Here is a 15,160-nt window from a genome sequence, read left to right on the forward strand (position 1 = left end):
CACATACTTGTCAAAACCTAACCCATGCCCCAACGGACAGCACCGCTCCTCCCCAAAACCATAACTGGACTACCCCCTATATCCAATACCTAAAAATCGGTTACCCCCCATAGGATGCGGACAAAACATGGCTGGCTAAGGCCGCCAGGTATACCATGATAGGCGATGACCTTTACAAGCGCGGGTACGGCCAACCCCTCCTCAAATGTGTCACGGAAGAACAAGCATAGTATATTATTAAAGAGCTACACGAGGGCATTTGCAGCTACCATTCCGGTGCACGTACCATGGCCACTAGAGTACTTAGAGTCGGGTACTTCTGGTCGACCACAGAAGCAGACTGTCAGGACTATGTCAGAAAGTGCAAACCATGCCAAAAACATGGCAACCTCATCCACCAGAAGCAGGAACAAAATGGGGAATGGATATCCTTGGTCCCTTCTCACCTGCCAAGGGACAAGTGAAATTTCTGATTATAGCCGTCGACTACTTCACCAAATGGATAGAAGCCAAACCATTAACCACTATCATGGCCCAACAGGTTCAACAATTTGTTTGGAAGGACATTGTATGCAGATATGGCGTCCTACACACCATCATTACCGAAAATGGCCGATAATTTATAGATAAGGAGCTAGCCAAATTCTACACTAGCCTGGACATCAAACACATCACAAGTTCTGTAGAACACCCACAAACTAATGGACAAGCAGAGGCAGCCAACAAGGTTATCCTAATGAAACTGCGCAAACGATTAGATAGCGCCAAAGGTCGATGGCCCGAAGAGTTAGTAGAAGTGCTATGGGCTTACAGGTGCACCCCTCAATCAGCAACAAACGAATCCCGTTTCAGCCTAGTTTACGTCGCAGACGCCATGATACCAGTTGAAATTGGCGAACCATCCCTACGCCGAGAACTATACGACCCAACCCACAACCATCAAAACATGGCCACTCAATTCGACCTCCTACCCGAACTCAGAGAAAAAGCCCCGATACGAAACTTAACTGCCAAACGAAGGGCTGCCAAAAAGTATAATGCAAACCTATGTCCACGATCATTCGCCATCGGAGACTTAGTATGGAGAATGGCCAGCAGTGCTAGAAAGAAGGAAGGCAAGTTCTCCGCCAATTGGGATGGCCCATACCGCATACGCGAAGACGTAGGAGGAGGAGCTTATCGCTTGGAACATTTATCTGGCAAAGATATTCCCAAAACTTGGAATGTATCGCACCTCAAACTCTAATTTAGTTGAATGTATATTGTAGTTGGACCAATACTTGTAACCCTGGGTGTACTCTTTTTCCTCACGTGGTCTTTTTTCCCTAAGGAGGGTTTTGGCCAGGGAGGTTTTAACGAGGCACCCCATATTCAATAAATAAAATGAAGGGTTCTCAACTATACAACTTTCCTACGTTTTTACTCTGATATTCGTTTAAGTTCCCCACCCTTACCACAAGTAAGCGGCCTAGGTCGAACACCCTTAACTTGTGCTTAATTCGTTTAAGTTCCCCACCCCTACCACAAGTAAGCGGCCTCGGTCGAACACCCTTAACTTGTGCTTAATTCGTTTAAGTTCCCCACCCTGACCACAAGTAAGCGGCCTGGGTCGAACACCCTTAACTTGTGCTTAATTCGTTTAAGTTCCCCACCCTTACCACAAATAAGCGGCCTGGGTCGAACCCCCTTAACTTGTGCTTAATTCATTTAAGTTCCCCACCCTTACCACAAGTAAGCGGCCTGGGTCGAACACCCTTAACTTGTGCTTAATTCGTTTAAGTTCCCCACCCTTACCACAAGTAAGCGGCCTGAGTCGAACACCCTTAACTTGTGCTTAATTCGTTTAAGTTCCCCACCCTTACCACAAGTAAGTAGCCTGGGTCAAACACCCTTAACTTGTGTTTAATTCGTTTAAGTTCCCCACCCTTACCACAAGTAAGCGGCCTAGGTCGAACACCCTTAACTTGTGCTTAATTCGTTTAAGTTCCCCACCCTTACCACAAGTAAGCGGCCTGGGTCGAACACCCTTAACTTGTGTTTAATTCGTTTAAGTTTTCCACCCTTACCACAAGTAAGCGGCCTGGGTCGAACACCCTTAACTTGTGCTTAATTCGTTTAAGTTTCCCACCCTTACCACAAGTAAGCGGCCTGGGTCGAACACCCTTAACTTGTGTTTAATTAGTTTAAGTTCCCCACCCTTACCACAAGTAAGTGGCCTGGGTCGAACACCCTTAACATACAATTGATTGCATCACACATACACCACATATCATCAAAACCCGACATACACAATAACATACAGAACCTTAATCGCATTTAAACATAAGTGCAAGAATGTACCAATGTAACGTAATGTACCAAATATTATAGACATAGGCTCAAATAATATTCTCGAATCAATTAAAACCGATATCCTATTCTGCTGCATCATGTGCCACCTCCTCGGCATCGCCCGGTCCTTTCTCCTCCTCTACCGCGTTCTCCTCCGCCTCCTCATCCGCACTGCTCTCGTCCTCCTTGACCAGCTTTCCGTCAACAACGTCCTTATTCACATCGAACTTTGAATCTATGATGTCCACATCCTGATGGAAAAAGGCCGTTTGACGCAGTCCCTTCTCAAAGTTGTTGATGTGCTCTTGTATAATACAATTCTTCAAGTCGTCAAGCTCACCCACAACACCGTCATACTTCTCTTTCAATTCTTCATAATCTTCCTCCAACTCCCCTATTCTCTTGTTCAATTTTTTCTCTAAATCCAAACAGCGAACCCTCCACGTTGCCAACCTCTTTCTCTCTACCTCCCAACTCTCCTTCGCCTTCTCCAACGTAGCCTTATCTTCCTCAAGATTGTCGACCTTTCCCTGTAACTCCTCCACCTTTTCCCGACCTCCCTCCTTCACCTCCCTCCGGTATAAAGACCCCACACGGCGGCTTAATATCAAGGCTTTGCTTCCAAACTCCACCATCGTCCTCATAATATGGTCCGTCTCCATACTATCAATGGAATTTATAATGGTATCTGGGAGGTTGATCGCGATATCCTTTCTCACGGATATTTCCGGCAATTCAATTAAACCAGACTCCGGTCCTTTCTCCCCACTAGCCGACCTTGCCCCGCTGGCCGACCCCATCCTGAGCAAGACCGCTCTCACTTTCTTCACATCCTTCCCCTTGCTGGATCGAGGCGGCAAATCGGCCTTCCTCTTCATCCCACCGTGTACATGTACTTTCACCACGGACTCCTGCAGGTTGGGAGCATCAGTCTTCCCAGCTGCCTTAGCCTTAACGGCCATCTCCTTCCTCAGCGACTGAAAAAGCGCCAAATTCTTCTTCCCTGATTGCGCCATGTGCCCTACAATAATATATTATAACCCGGATTAAAACAACTTAGAATCATTAACACAGTTTAAGTAACAAACAGATACCTTCAATATCTATAATCGGATGCACCGAATTATAAACTCTAACTAAGCCCTTAGTGGGCAACTTATCGACAAACTTCATTAAGATCTCCACCACCTCCTTATCCCCCGTCGATAACTCATCCATCCCCATATCCTTGTACCGAGAAGGGGTACCCGTCCAGCTAAATGGGAATTTTGTACTCCCATCTACGTTCAAGAAATAAGGTTTGCCTTTTTCCTTCACAACAACCTTGAAGTACCCATCCTTGAAGTGCTTGAAAGACTGGGAAAATGCGTCCAGTCTGCTGATACTAGGACGACTTATCAGAGACAGCCAAGTAGTCGGCTGGCGGGGTCTAGTGTCATAGAAGTACAAGAAAGCGTAAGGAGAAGGCTCCAGGTATAGAGATTGGCACAAGACGCGAAAAGCTTGCAAGTAGGCCCAACTATTCAGGTGCAACTGTGTAGGTGCCACATTCAGTGCGCACAATACACCCATAGTAAAACCATCTAACGGTAGTTGCACATGTAGTTGAGAAAAATGACACATGTACATGTAGAAGAACTTCTCCGTAGCCCCCTCCTGCCAATGACATACACGGTCAATAGCGCTAACTCTCTCTAGGGAAACGATATCCCCACTTACACCATTTGAGATGACAGACGTACAATTTAACCAGGAGTTCAATAAGCGAGACCACCAGAACAACGATGATTGATTGCGGACATCAGCAGCCACCCACCCATAACCGTCTTTGGCCGGCCAGTCACTCTCGGCCAACTCCTCAGGGGGGATCTTCTCGAACCTTCCTCACTGTCTCCATGGGGATCCCACTTACCATACCTCCACAACTAGTACCCTCTTCATCAACTTGCCTACCTTTACTCCTCTCCAACCCCGTACTCTCACTACTAGATGTGGACAACGATATACTATCGCTACTAGACATACCTGTTTTCATGTTTACGGAAAGATGTCGGCTGAAATTGGGAACTAGTCGAGCAGTAAAATGCACACAAAACCTCTGAATGCAAAACTCTCGCAAATGAACCAAGTAACCCCTCACTCATTTTGAAATCCGTATTTATAGGCCAGAATCCCAAACGGCGAAAACCCCTTCCCGCCAAAACAACAACTCATACCAATCGACACCATCATTACAAGAGACATGACTCTTAAAAATGACGGCGCCAGAACTTCCTAATTTGACCCCTGACACCCCATCACCTACCTTCAAACGATTACCACTTCTTAGCCTTAACACTGTTCATCACACTTAAAGGTTGGGGGACTGGTGTATTACACCTAGCTGGTTCTGCTAGCATACCAACACATATCACCCTTGACCGACAACTCATATCGACCAAGGCTGGGGGACTGGTGTACCACACCTAGCCAAACTCGACCAAATAAGTAAACGATACATATATACCAAAACAATCAAGTATTCAGCCTAGGCCGAGTTGGCCTAAGCCTTACCAGATCTAACCTAAACATCTAGAGGAACAACCTGCACAAGATATCATATAACCAACATAAGCCGTCAAGGAAAGTAGCCGGCCTAGGCCGACTACTCCAATAGACTCAGTAAGATTAAAGCCCCCCAGTGTTCAATAGGTCCTAAGGGCCTGGGCTAAGGCCCAGGCCCACTTACAGCCAAAGCCCAAGCTAAGGCCCGGCCCATAGAATAACCAGACATCATTAATGCTCTATAAATACACGTGGACCCCAGTAATTAAAGGTACACATTCATTAATCACAAATTTGACCTTTTTGAGAGTTTTGACTCACTTGAGCTTTAGAGTCCCTTCTTCAAGTAACCCCTTCTAGGTCCAAACTGACATGTACCAACCGGAAAGAGGCCAACTGAGGAGATAGCGGACTACATGGTAAGGTGACGCTTGTGCCTAACTCATCTTATTTGTTCTCTGCAGGAACAGATTCTGAGGTTAGAATGAAATAATTTCTTTGTTCTTTTTATTATTATTGTGGTTTTCATTCATCTATGTCTTTTATCTTTAAATCACATAAAAAGTTATGATTTTTACATGCTAGCTAATTAGCGAAGTGTTTAAATCTATATGCATGCTAATCACATGAGTTGAAGGGTTTTGAAATTTAATTGAGACTATACTTTGATTTTGTTTAGAAACTTTCATGTGATTAAATGAATTTTTACCAATAATTGAGACTTTACTTTGGTTAAAGGTATTTACTCTAACTAAAATTAGTCGAGACTTTACTTTGATTAATTAAGCTTTTTTATTTGGTAAGGAGATAAAGAAATAAACATGATTAGACATAGTAAAATTTGATTGAGACTGTACTTTGCTTGAATTTACTGTGGATAATCTAAAAATTTTCGCTTTTAATTGAGACTATACTTTGGTTAAAAGTGAAAATGCCAACAAATTAATTGAGACTTTACATTGATTAATTTGCAAATCTACAACAATAATTAATTAAGCAATAATCTTTAGATAACTGATGATGAATCTATCTTGAGAAAGTAGGGGAATCAATCTATTTTCTTTATCATTTTTTTATATCTTTTTATCTTTATCTTCTTTTGTTATTTTTTCCAATTTTATTTGACTAACCCTTTTGTATAGTTTTTATAAGAACTAATTTGCTATAAATCAATTCCGTATTCATTGAGAGACGACTAATGGTTGACTTTGTAGTATTAATTTGACTGTTTAACGACATCGTTATCAGCTTGCTTTGGTGTGACTCAAACACTTAGGATTACATTTTTAGACTTATGCAGGCCGGTGGATTCAACATGCAAATCGACCCGATTTTTTTTTTTTGCGAGACAACCAGCCTGGTCCACCCCGAATTGCCACCCGTGTACAATCATGTTAAAATTTTCCAACGTAAACAATTTTTTTATCAACATCTTATAAACTAGTAAAAATGCACATATTTGTTCATCCTTTTATTAAAAATAATTAATTTAATTTAAAAATAACAAATTCAAATAAATAATTATTTAAAAAAATAGAACAATAAAAAATTATTTTAATTTAAAAGTAGTTGCATTTTTAGTAATGATTACTTAAATTTAAAATATCGTTACCTAACACTACAAAAAAATGTATCATTAACAACAAATTTTAATGACAAAAAATTATTAGCCATTATAGTGACCAATTTAGATACCAATTTACAAAATAAAAAATGATTGGCTACTAAAATAGCACTATTATGAAGAAAAAATTATAATTAGTCACTAAATTGATCACTAATTAATTAGAAACTAATTATTTTGGTAGAAAAAATCTTGGAAGCTAAATTTGAGTGACTAATTTTCTTTGGTAGCTAACTTTAGAAACCAATTTATAGACCAATTATACTTTTTTATTCATAATAATAATTACCAGAGTGACTAACAACTTTTGGTCATTAAGATTGATTGTTAATTAAATATTTTCTTTAGTATAAAAAGATAAAATTAAAAAAATTATACATAAAACAAAAATCTCTTATGAATAATATCTTATGAATAATATCACGGACGTACAACCATAGACAAACCTATGTCAAATCGAATAAAAATAAGAATTATTAGAAGACAAATTAGAAAGCTTAAGAAGATGTTAAGTAAAACTAAGAATATACTTAGAATAGAAGATAATCCTTCCCCTTTTAAAAATAAAGTTGTTACCTGATTTGGAACATTTTGAAAATAAGCTTTTGGTTTGAACAACAAAGCTAGCGGTGTGAGGAGTGTTTGTTTTGGAGTCTTCTGCTAAAATACAAAGAGAGCATTTAAAACAAAACCTAAGCTAACCTAAGCTTCTTTTAGAAACCAAGTCTCTTAGAACTCTTATATAAAGAGTGGTTCCACTCGACCAGGTGTTTGTCAGAACAGGATAAATATTGATTTTTTATTTTTAACTTTTAGTGAAAATTAAAATTAATTTATTTTTAAAATTTTAGTTAAATTTAGTTCATCAATTTTAAAAAATATATAAATTTAGTTCTTTTAATTAAATTTTATTAAATTTATTTAATGTTTTAAACGTGTTTCTCAACTAACATGAAAGCATAGATGTGTCAAATAATGTCAATAACTTAAGTACTATCTTGAAATGTGTTTAAAACGTTAAATAAATTTAATAAAATATGGGAAAAAGAAATTAAATGCATATATTTTAGAAGTTGGAGGAGGAATTAATTTCAATTTTTACTTAAGGTTAATGGATAAAAACATATTTAATCCTTAAAAAAATTAAATTTGATTCATTTAAAGGAAAATTTTATATTTTACTTTAAAAACATCGTAGCTTTATAACTCAATAAAAATTTATGATTTTCAAAACAAAATAAATTTGAGTTTAAACTTCCAAACTGGAAATAGAACAAAGTAAAAGCTCTAAATTTCTACGGTTCAAACTTTTTCATTGGCGAAGGTAGCCTTAAAATGACGTTCTAAATCACGGTTTTTCACCAAGTAATTTTAAGAAGTAGAAAGTGATATTTTGAAGTAAAACGGAGTGGTCAAATTGGAAGATTTTGAAAAAATCAAAATAAAACGGTGGCGAACTGAAGCAAACGCAACGCTGCCGTGTAGCTATTTTCTTTTCCTTTCCCAAAGCCAACTGTTTTCCTCCTAAACCACACCTACTTTTCTTCCCTTCAATTCTCTCCAACTTTCACATTCATTTCTTCTCTTATTCAATCCCACCCTTCCCTGTTTGGTTTCGCATCAACCTTTTCGTTTGCTCCTCTGCTACGGAACCCATTCACGGTAATAATCCAAACACACCTTCTTCTTCTTCTTCTTCTTCTTTTTTCTTCGCTTTTCTTTCGTGGTTTGCATTGTTGTGAGATAATTACAGTGAAGAAATCATTGTTCTAAATCCTGATTGTGTTCAGTTCTTATGAATTCATTATTTTACTGGATTTTTGTTGAATATTTGATGTTCTTGTTATGCATAGATTGCGATTGGATTTGGGTGTGTTGAAATAACAGGAGGGAGGTATGAGCGAGAAGCTGAGGAATGGAAGTGGGAGTTCGAGCTCAAGTTTGAACAGCATATCTCTGGAAACAGAGGATGACCAAACAATCGCAAGCATATTGGCAGAGGATGAAAATCTGAAGGCAGACAACAGGCTTGGAAAGAGACTTTCACATTTAGATTCCATTCCAGTAAGATGCTACAATCATGCTTTTATTTTCTTTTCTTTTCCTTTCATGTGTTTTGTTTGAATATCAGAATCATGCTTTATTGTACAGGGTATAAATTAGGTCCTTAATGTGTGTACTTGTGGTGATTTAGTTATTGAAGGAACAGAAATCAGACTTAGTACTGCTACATTTACGTGTTGTTGTTAATATTCATAGATCGTTTTCTCACTAAGCTGGAATTTTAAGACCAATTTGACACTGTATTATATTTTTTTTGGAGTAATATGATATTGGGGTTTAAAGTTCATGGACTAATTCATAATTTTTATACATCCACTTCTAAATCAAAATTTTCGTTATCTTCAATGACAAAATTGCCATCATTTTACACATTAAGGACCAAATTGATTATTTATCCATTATGCATTATTATTTGTCTTTTTTCGTTTAAATTACCAATTTAGTCCTTGAACTTTTAAATAGTGGCAATTTATTTTTTTAAAGAAAAAAATGATTTAGTCCTTAATTTTGTAAAAAGTACAAATTGGTCAATGAACTTTACAACTTAATATCAAACTGGTGTCAAAAAATACAATTTAGGGTGAAATTGATCATTAAACATTAAAACTTAAAGAGAAAATTGTCTTAATATGGTGTTTTTTACACATTCAATGACCAGATAAGAATTTTTGTTCTTCTAGATAGGGCCTAATTTAACACCGGCCTACTCAAATGATTATTTACCCATTTATTTATTTTAGTTCTTATAAATCTTTATTTATTTCTTCTTATTTCATATAAAATAACGTAGTTTTAGTCTCTCCAAACAAAACTGAAAACTTGAACGAAAGCTTGTATAATGAAATATTAAAATCATATCCTATTATTAGATAGAGCAGTTAAAAATAAGTAAAATTTTTAAGGAGACTCATTTAAAGAATCTGAATGCCAACTCCTTTACACTAGCTGGATGCAATTCTCAAATTTCTCCCTTTGATAAGTGATATGCAAATTCTTCTAGTTTACACTTTTGTACACAAAAGTAAAATATCAGAATAAAAATATGTTTAAACCTTGTTGTCACCCTTAATTATATGTTTTTTTTTGTTTTTGTAATTTGATAAAGTAAGAGATCAGCGAGAAACTACTCTCTCGAGATATAGTTAACGGTAATCTCCTAATTGTTTTTTTCTTTTCATGTGAAATTTTTAAATTGAATGTGGAGCCTTCCACATGCTTAAGGGACCATAGTCCCTTCCATATGGACTAACATACAGCAATCTCTTTTTCCCCTTAATCATGTGAAAAATAATGAATAAATTGTCAAATTGAGGTGATGGATACTTTGACAATGGAAACTTAATGTTTAATGGACAAAAACTACCTACAAACTTGACCCTAACCAAGATTTGAAAATGCAATGTTTGGTTTTTCTGTAGCAATCATTTATGAAGGAATAATGTTGAATAATTTTAAAGATATACAACATTGCACCTTCTTTGTTTTTACCCATGACCGAATTAAAAAATGAAATTGAAACATAATTTCCTTTTACCATTCAACAAATGCTGTTGAAGGGATTCCACATTTACCGTTTAAATTCTTGTTGATTTTCTTCTGATTGTTTAAGCAAATATCAAAACTATTCTTTGCAATGAAGTCAGGAAGCGTTTTATGCAAATGTAACTTGCTGAAAAATATGCTGTCACAGATTAATAGATCTCAGATCTTTATTATCAATTGTCACTAGAGTGTTCTCAACCAATATCTTCAAATGTTTTGAATTTATACCTATTAGAAATTTTTCATGTAATCCACTCATACAAATATCCCATGTAAACTACTCTAACCTACACCCTTTGTTATGCCTTTTCTTGTATTTGTATACTACTATCGGCATTGGGATGAGAAACTAATTCAGTATGTTGGCAGCACACTCCCCGTGTTAATGGAGAAATTCCTGATGTAAATGACGCAACATTAGACCACGGGAGGCTATCTGAAAGGTTGCGTGAACTAGCTTAATGTACTTTGATTTATTTTAGTTTTGTTACCAGACCAATTATATGTTTTATTTACACATTTGCTTTGTCTTTTCGATGAAATTCAACATTTCCTTCCTTGTACTTTGTATGTTGAAATTGAAATTAATCAAGTTCTTATGTTCATAAAAGCAAACACGTTCAATCTTCTCAACATAATGAGGAGGATAGATAATATGCTATTTGGGAATTCTATCATAGCTCTATGTTTCAACTCCCATGAGGCTTTTTGTATTTCTCTCATTTTTTGGAAAGGAACGCAAGCTGAATTCAAGTTATAACTTGATTGACAAGTTTGTGCACGTTACGTGTCAATGATAATAGTTTAGAAGCGACGGACAGGGCATAGTTTGTGTGGATCAAATTATTTGCTTTGTATCTTTTATACATAATGTATTTTGTTTTACTTAAGAATTTGGCTCCAACATTTTCTACAGGCTAGTTACATATGGTTTGGCAGAACTACAGATGGAAGGTGATGGGAATTGTCAGGTTTTTTTCTCTTCTGGAAAAAAGAAATTATATGCCACCTTACAGTTTCTTTGTCATTTGGTACTTTTGTTATATATTCCTTTTCCTCCGATAATATTTTCTCTAATATCTACAAAATTTTACCGGACAGTTTAGAGCATTAGCAGATCAGCTGTTCCGCAAGTCTGATTATCACAAGCATGTTAGGAGGCAGGTTATAAAGCAGGTGTGTTTGTTGCATAGTTCTTCTAGTTCACTTTATTCTCTGGTTATTTTGTGTAAGTAGAAAGGGGATAAAACTTTATTATAATTCTCACGTTAATGATTTACAGCATATAAATAGAAAAGGAATAATAACAGCCTATTTCTAGATAACAAATTATCAGGAATTGATTTCATCCTCTGATTTATTCTCCCCTTAGTTCTAGGTATTTTATTTCCAATCATAATCTGAATTTAACACCAAAATTTTGGCCTTCCTGATTTGCCACATCTTTAAAATTTTTAATGAAACATTGCATGGCTCTCACTCTTAGCCCTTTTTCTTCCCTTCATGCTATATGCGTGTAATCGTGTATTCATAATTGGGCAGTGTTTAATAGTATTCTTCTTTCTGAGTGGGGGAGGCATTAAAGTCTGTTTCTTTACTAATCTTATATTCCTATTCATCTTTCTCATTTGCCTTTTTTCGTTTTGTTTTCTCCAGCTAAAGCATCACAAAAAATTGTATGAAGGTTATGTACCAATGGAGTACAAAAGCTACTTGAAGAAGATGAAAAAGTTAGCTGACTAATTCTGCTTTGATTTTAGAGAGCATTTAGCACTTATAGTAAACACTAATTTAATATCCGTGTATTGTCTGCCAATAGATCAGGGGAATGGGGTGATCATGTTACACTACAAGCAGCTGCAGACCGTGTAAGTTATCTATAAAGTCTATAGATCTTTTATCTGAAATTATAACAACTTTCATACTTTTTCCCTCTTAATTACATATTTGTTGCCAATTTGTCATTCTGAGAACTATGATGTACCATCAAGAGAACAGTGTTTACCCAGACAAAGAAAAACCATAATTATGTGATTTCTCAAGCCAAAAATTATTTTAACGTTTCATTATGTTCTACTATATCTAAAGAAAGTTATAGTAATATTAAAATCTTGAATGAAAGCTTGAACTGAAGTATATCATATTCTCTTTCAGTCAAGCTCAGTGATCAAAATGGGTTTTGTTTACCAAAATAAAGAGTTTCACGAAGGAAAGGTCCTCCTCTTCCTATATAAAATCATTTTCATTCCAAGAGTCTAAAGTTTAAATATTGAGAACATGAGATTTATGAAGAGCACTTTGAAAATTACAACAGCTTCAGATGATCTTCCCACAGCAAGTAGATCCTTGAAGAACTATGATTGGTCATTACTAGAATTGTTAAATTAAAGATGACTAAGAGAGAGTTTTATAACTCAATGAGGTTACTCAAATGTGAAAACTTAAGAAAATTTAATAAAACTGAATTTCTGCAGGATTTTCTAATTCCTTAAAATAGGAGGGAGACGTATTTTGATCCTAAGGCTACTTGATACAATATGAATCGGAGGCTTGACTCCAATTTCTCTTTCCAAATCTTACGTAATCCCCCCACAAACGATTCTCCAATTCCAATATAACAGAACCACGCAGCACCTCTCTCCACTAACAGATAATATTAGGCCCTATACTGTTTGGGCGTATCCCACTTAGAAGTTAGATAGATTACTATCACTGCTCCACTTCTTCTGGCCCATACGCAGAATCACAATTCTACCGTTGGTCATAATTCTTACTTCTTCATGAGTAGGGCTTTGACTCCTATACACCAGCTAATTCCTGCCTTGCAAAGTTCCCATGTGATCTAGAGTAATTTAAGGTGCACTTAAGGCCAAGATTGTATGCTCATTCCTTCTTTGCTGAAAGAGAGAAAAATAAATGCGAGATACCGAAAACCACGTGTATGGACTACACAATGGAATCCGTACAATAATGCCAATAAATTACGTCAATCCAAATTCTGTTTTGTGTGGAATAGATAGACTTGTCGTAGTTTATAGCCTATTAGGCTCACATTTTGTTGTAACTTTTTGTGTGGAATATAAGGTTCTTATGCCCACGTTGAGTTTGGAAGCTCCTGTTACAATTAACCCTGTTAGGTAGGCCATCTCAGTTAAGAGTAGGAGAAGGACAAATAACCTGTTAGAAAATATTTAGTTGCTATTTTAGAGCAGAAGATCATAGAGGAAGTTACTTAGGTGATCTAAGCCATGATGAGGCCCTCCAACCCAAGGCTTCTGCTTTGGGGTTGGCCTCTGATCAAGGACTTGTGTCACATGTTGTGTCGTAACAATTTGTTGTTCTCCTCCCTTGTAATTTCCCAGTTTTAGGGTGATCATTTTGGTTTACTATCCATTGCCTTTTGTAATTTGCATTTGTTTATTTAAAATTTCCATATTTGGATTTGTTTGCTGTTTACGGTTAAAATTGACTTCTGATTACTAATGGATTTTTCTTCAGTTTGGTGCCAAAGTTTGTTTAGTCACCTCTTTCAGAGACACTTGCTATGTTGAGATCCTTCCTACTGACAAAAATCCCACTAGAGGCAAGTATTGTTAATGTTGATTGGCGCAATGTTTTGTTTCATTTGGCCATGTATTAGTAGTGGTGTTTATTACCAAAAGAGATCTTAAAATAGGGACCGCCTATTGTCACTCGATTGTATTTTTTCCCATTCCCATTCCCATTTCCATTTGAGTTAATTTTATAACGTTTTTCTAAATTATTAGTTTGATTAATAAAAGAAGTGTATATTAGATAAAAAAAGAAAAAATAGGAGTGAGTGGGAATAAACATTCCCCTTGAACTTAGCTTTTAGACATTGGGTGAAAATGATTTGGTATTTTAATCATTATATCATGAAAAGTCAGTCCACAAGAACTATTTTCCATCCTTAGCTTTTATGTTTTTTTGGTTGTGATTGTATTCTTACTGAACTGTAGAGCTATGGCTAAGCTTTTGGAGTGAAGTGCACTATAACTCATTGTACGCTACTGGAGGTAATGATATGCCTAGTAGAATAAATTTGAAATAAATTTTTGTTCTTTCTATGGCTGTATTCTTTTCATACCTTCAGAAGTGATGCTAAACAAATAAGCTAATTCTTTTATTTGTTGAATGATATTACAGATGTTCCTCCTATAGTACCAAAGAAAAAGTTTTGGCTCTTCTAGACTGACGACAGATTATGGAATCGTTTTAAAAAAGCCAGTTTATGCATATTATTTTAGCAACTACCAAACTTGTACAAATCACAGAAGTATAACTAAACTCTCAATTTATCATTGTACAGTTCTTATTTTCTACCAAGTGGGAGTATAAGTATGTTATGAGATGATGTATGTTACCTTGATTTAATACTAAGATGTGTTTATAGAAAACTCAGGTCTGAATCAATTATAATATTGGGTTAGGATAGTTCAATCCACAATCTTTTTTCAAGTCGATTCGACGACTTGACATAACCAATTCTTTTTTTAAGATTAACTTAACAATGTTCACTCGCAGTTGCAGAGATATTAACTTTGACATAAGTATTATTTTCAATATTTTATTATTTAGTTTATTAGTGATATCAATATTTAGTTATTTATTTGTTATTATTTTATATAATTTAAATTTTTATCAGTATTATATTAGTAATATTATGTTATTGCATTTTTCCGTTGTTAGAATTTGTTTTCAATTTAAATGTAAACTCTTGTGAAATTAAGTGAAAGTTGTTCAGTGACATTAAAAAATTTCATAAAAAATGGTTTTCTTTTATAATTAATTATAAATTTAAAATTCTAACATAGTTACTTGTATATTTCAAATTTTAAATTTCTCGCTGACAATATGAATCTTAATTTTATAAAAAGAATGAAATTGAAATGGGTAATGACTTTTTTTTATCTTTAAAAGTTTAAAAAATTTATAGTTTTTATTGAAATTATTATTTAAATTTGACACAATTGAATTACAATTTTAAATGAAATATTATTTTTAATGATTTATTATTTAATTTATTAACAATAT

General features: G+C 35.6%; 1 protein-coding gene across 2 annotated transcripts; it reads left to right on the top strand.

Annotated features, from left to right (window-relative positions):
• The first annotated feature begins 7,952 nt into the window (after window positions 1–7,952).
• On the top strand, window positions 7,953–14,523 carry LOC114189230 (Cysteine proteinases superfamily protein). Of its 2 annotated transcripts, none has more exons than XM_028077947.2 (10): window positions 7,953–8,161; window positions 8,353–8,563; window positions 10,475–10,548; window positions 11,022–11,076; window positions 11,207–11,281; window positions 11,762–11,835; window positions 11,925–11,973; window positions 13,604–13,688; window positions 14,086–14,142; window positions 14,273–14,523. In XM_028077947.2, the coding sequence occupies exons 2-10, from the start codon at window positions 8,396–8,398 to the stop codon at window positions 14,314–14,316; spliced, it is 681 nt and encodes a 226-aa protein (XP_027933748.1). In that variant the 5' UTR covers window positions 7,953–8,161; window positions 8,353–8,395; the 3' UTR covers window positions 14,317–14,523. The 2 variants fall into 2 exon arrangements, with proteins under 2 accessions (XP_027933748.1, XP_027933749.1); XM_028077948.2 differs by having other exon boundaries at window positions 7,970–8,161; window positions 8,387–8,563.
• Window positions 14,524–15,160: the final 637 nt, after the last annotated feature.

Source organism: Vigna unguiculata, chromosome 6, assembly GCF_037176805.1.
Source record: "Vigna unguiculata cultivar grain cowpea cultivar isolate G323 ecotype 2 chromosome 6, ASM3717680v1, whole genome shotgun sequence".
NCBI lineage: Eukaryota > Viridiplantae > Streptophyta > Magnoliopsida > Fabales > Fabaceae > Vigna > Vigna unguiculata.

Bases quoted from the DNA above. Each gene is read 5' to 3' on its own strand.
- LOC114189230 (XM_028077947.2), top strand. From the start codon at position 8,396: ATGAGCGAGAAGCTGAGGAATGGAAGTGGGAGTTCGAGCTCAAGTTTG. The intron at 8,564-10,474 runs GTAAGATGCTAC...GTATGTTGGCAG, and splicing joins CACATTTAGATTCCATTCCA to CACACTCCCCGTGTTAATGG. The intron at 11,836-11,924 runs GTTAGCTGACTA...GTCTGCCAATAG, and splicing joins TACTTGAAGAAGATGAAAAA to ATCAGGGGAATGGGGTGATC.